The 4,432-nt window shown below is 48.7% G+C and overlaps 1 protein-coding gene across 1 annotated transcript in view; it reads left to right on the plus strand.

Moving 5' to 3' along the window:
- Positions 1-3,036: 3,036 nt before the first annotated feature.
- SBSPON (somatomedin B and thrombospondin type 1 domain containing) overlaps positions 3,037-4,432 on the plus strand; it is a 15,179-nt gene continuing 13,783 nt past the window's right edge. The window contains exon 1 of the mRNA XM_006086390.3: positions 3,037-3,169. Coding sequence (XP_006086452.1) covers positions 3,037-3,169 — 133 coding nt within the window. The remainder of the gene's footprint in view (positions 3,170-4,432) is intronic.

Raw genomic sequence — 4,432 nt, forward strand, 5'->3', positions numbered from 1 at the left:
ATTCCATCGTGTAGATGTACCACAGTTTTCTAATCCATTCATTTACTGATGGGCACTTAGGCTGTTTCCAGATCTTAGCTATGGTGAATTGTGCTGCTATGAACATATGGGTGCATATATCCTTTCTGATTGGTGTTTCTGGTTTCTTGGGATATATTCCTAGAAGTGGGATCACAGGGTCAAATGGGAGTTCCATTTTTAGTTTTTTGAGGAAGCTCCATACTGTCTTCCAGAGTGGCTGCACCAGTCTGCATTCCCACCAGCAGTGCACGAGTGTTCCTTTTTCTCCACATCCTCTCCAGCACTTGTCGTTTGTTGATTTGTTGATGATAGCCATTCTGACGGGTGTGAGATGGTACCTCATTGTTGTTTTGATTTGCATCTCTCGGATGATTAGTGACTTTGAGCAAGTTTTCATATGTCTCTTGGCTTTCTGAATGTCCTCTTTTGAAAGGTGTCTATTTAGATCCTTTGCCCATTTTTTGATTAGATTGTTTATCTTCTTTTTGTTAAGTTGTATGAGTTCCCTATAAATTTTGGAGATTAGGCCCTTATCAGATATGACGTAGGCAAATATGTTTTCCCACGCCGTGGGTTTTCTTGTTGTTTTGTTGATGGTTTCTTTTGCTGTGCAGAAGCTTTTTATTTTGATGTAGTCCCATTTGTTCATTTTCTCTTTAGTTTCAACTGCCCTAGGAGCTGTATCAGTGAAGAAATTGCTTCAGCATATGTCTGAGATTTTGTTGCCTTTGGATTCTTCTAGAATTTTTATGGTTTCCTGTCGTACATTTAAGTCCTTTATCCATTTTGAGTTTATTCTTGTGTATGGTGTAAGTTGGTGGTCTAGTTTCATTTTCTTGCATATATCTGGAGTGACACATCTTTAAGGTCCCTGGACGTGGCCATGCTGGATACCCTGTTAGGACATGTGAAACGTGCCCTTCTCTTGTGCACAGATGCGTCTCTGAAATGCGTAACGTTTCCGTCCTGGGCCTTTCTCCCTGTGGCCGCGGCAGGGACGTCTGACAACCAGAAAGCTCTTGAGGAGGGGGACTGGCTGGTGCACAGGAAGCAGCCTCCCACTCTGGACCTTTCCACCGTCTCCCTTCCCAGCGCGCTGAGGGCCAGCGGTGCCCACCGGGCCCAACGCAGGGACTCGGGTGTCTGCCTCGCGTCTCTCTCTCCCCCATGCCTGCCTCGCCGTCTCTGCCCTTGGTTCCCTTATGATGCTTCCTGGGATCGCCCCCTAAAGAAACGACAGGCATTCACATCCACGTGCCCCAGCTGCTTCTGGGGAGACTCCACCTGAACAGTACAGTGAGTTTGAACAAAGAAGCGCAAGACAAGGGCTTGCCCAGCTTCCTGGCACCCATGAAATCTAGGCTTCTGTCCCCTAAAATGAGTGGAGCGATGTCAGATCCTAACATGGAGACATCAGGAAGCCGTGAGGTCCCGATTGCTCACGGGGCAACAGTCTGCCGGACCCAGTAACCCCAATAATTGAGAAAGTCCGATTTTTGTGCACTTCTCTGTTCCGGGCCTTTCTCCCTGTGGCCGCGGCAGGGACGTCTGACCACCAGAAAGCTTTGGAGGAGGGGGACTGGCTGGTGCCCAGGAAGGGCCGGTTCCTCCTCACACTCTGGGTCTTTCCATTGTCTCACTCCCAGCGACTGTGATTTGCTGTGTGTCGATGTGAATCAGATACGCTGAAAGGGAGGGGGACAGTTCAGAAGGAAATGGTGTCACGCAGCCTGATATATGGCTCGTGGTACTAAATCTCAGATGTTCCCGCACTTCCCCTGACCTCCCTGACCAGAGATCGCTCGTGATCTCGGATGCCTTCCAGTCCAAATCATCAAAAGTTCACAAGTTAACCAGGAATAGGTTTGTGTGTGAAGAACAGGAATGAATACCTCAGATGAAGCTTCCAGCTCAAAATGCTCTGTGGAGCAGCCTCTGTGAACCTCGGTAGATCTGTGGATTTTGTTTCCTTTTGTCTTCCACCTCGCCACCGATACGTTGTTGTTCTGGGCCCCAGAGTTCGGATTCTCTTTATCGGAAAAACAGCCCATAGCATCTTGCCAAGGACTGATTCAGTCATTTTGTGCTTTGAGGATTTTCACTGTGGGTCAAACTGAATAAAATAATAGACACTGGGCATGAGACACAAATGCTGAAGAAACACTGGGAGACTAATTTCAGCCATACAACTCTCCCAGTGCCATCTTCTACCACATGGATGGCGTGCGTGTTACCCAAGGCCATATTACTCACTTCTGTCATGTCCAAATGTTCATATTTGAAACAAGTGGGAGATATATATATATATATATATATATATATATATATATATATAAATAAATAATATATTTTCAGAGCATAAGGGAGAGGGAGAGAGAGATAGACACATCAGTGATGAGAATCATTGATTGGCTTCCTCCTGCACACCCTCTACTGTGGATGGAGCCCGCAACCCTGGCATGTGCCCTTGACCGGAATCAAACCCAGGACCCTTCAGTCCACAGGCTGACGCTCTATCCACTGAGCCAACTGGCTAGGCGGGCAACAAGTATATTTTTTAAAAAGTGTAATAGTAACTATTGTTCAAGTCTAAACATGAGGGCAGGATTAGCTAGACTCAGAGATGAAGAGATTTGTTTGGGTGGCAAGAGATTTATTGAAAAATGAAGGACAGAAGAAGCCCTTTCCGCACAGCTCCTGGCTTGGCTGTCTCTTTAAATACCTTGTGGTTTTTTGGGGCCATTTTCATCCTGAGATCCTGAAGATAAAGAGGGAGGGGACAGGAGCAGGAAGCGACCTTTGCTGTGTGTGGCGGGTATTGGGAACGAGTTCTGACGTGGCTCGTTCTTGCTTCTTTAGGTGGTTGGCCTGTGAGTCATGTGATAGCTATGAGTTTTTAGATGATTCATAAAAAGATTTTAAACCAGTTTGGAATTTTTGAGTCACTACCAGGTGTTTATGTTGGGTGGGACCCTTTTCGAGTCAGGGGTAGCTATGTGCTTGCGGCCAAAGGACATGTCTTCCCAGAGCCTGAAGCTCCAGTGTGCACGTTGGGTTTTCAAGTACAAGCTGGCGGAAGTCCAAGCCGGGTTTCGGAGAAGCGAGGGTGCTTTCTTGGTGAGGTCTCTGCAGACTCGCGAGTATGAGAGTGAGGGGGAGAGAGAGCCATGTTTTGTGGGAGAGAAAGAGTGTTGGCACCTGGTGCCAGAGGTACATGGATCTCCTAGCTCAGTGGTTCTCAACCTTGGCTGCACATTAGAATCACCTGGGAATCTTTTTAAAATCCTGATTTCTGGGCCTCATCCTCCGGAAATTCTGTTTCTTTGTTACTCATGTTGTGGCCTCACCCCATAACAAAGAAACAGAATTTCCGGAGGATGAGGCCCAGAAATCAGGATTTTAAAAAGATTCCCAGGTGATTCTAATGTGCAGCCAAGGTTGAGAACCACTGTCCTAGCTTCTTGTTCTTGTCTTATATCTGATTTCAAGTCCTGAAATAATTCATTTCTAAACCTCATTACAGTCCTTTTATAGACTCACCAGTGACCCCGTGCACAAAATTTGTGCACATTAAAAGGATATTAATTAGAGGAAATATTTTAATATTGCTATTTGCCCTTTCTCTATAATGGAAGTGTCAGAGATGAAAGAAAATTAGTAAAATGTATATGAAAATCTTCCTCCTGTCAGAGTCGGGGGCATACCACGGGAACCAGAGTCAAGTCCCTGCTCACCCACATGCGCCTCGAAATCGCGAGAGACTCAGACCTGGCCGGCCCCACCCCCATTGTTCTAGATGCAGACCCGGCCGGCTCCAACCCCATCAAGACCCACAAGGCGGGGGATGCACCTTGAGGTCCCCCGTCAAGCCCCATGGGCAGAGGGTGCAACCTGAGGTCCCTAGTCAAGCCCTGCATGGTGGGGGGTGCGGCCTCAGGTCCTCTGGCCCAGCGCCGGGGCAGGGGCCGTGGCCTGAGGTCCCCTGGCCTGGCACCAGGGCAGGGGGTGTGCCCTGAGGTCCCCCATCAAGCCCTGCCAGGTGGGGGCGTGGCATGAGGTCCCCCAGCCTGGTCCCAGGGTGTGGGGCATGGCTGTCAAGCCCCACCAGGTGGGGGGTTGGGGGGGTCGTGCGCAGCCTCAGGTCCCTGCTGATTGCTCGTTAAGGCTCATTACGGGTGCTCGGCCTCCGATGTGGGTGCAGCCATCTTGTGTTATGGAATCCCTCCTGCGCTGTGGGCGCAGCCATCTTGACCGTTACGGCATGGCGGTCAATTTGCGTATTCCCTCTTTATTAGATAGAAGAGTAGGACTTTCAGTGGGAAAGCTAACTGTGCAACCACCTGATTTCACAGTCATGGGGCAGGAATAAACGCTTCAGCCAGATTCTGGCCCTGACTCTGCCCCTTCCTGG

The sequence above is a fragment of the Myotis lucifugus genome, unplaced genomic scaffold (assembly GCF_000147115.1).
Source record: "Myotis lucifugus unplaced genomic scaffold, Myoluc2.0 scaffold_27, whole genome shotgun sequence".
Lineage (NCBI taxonomy): Eukaryota > Metazoa > Chordata > Mammalia > Chiroptera > Vespertilionidae > Myotis > Myotis lucifugus.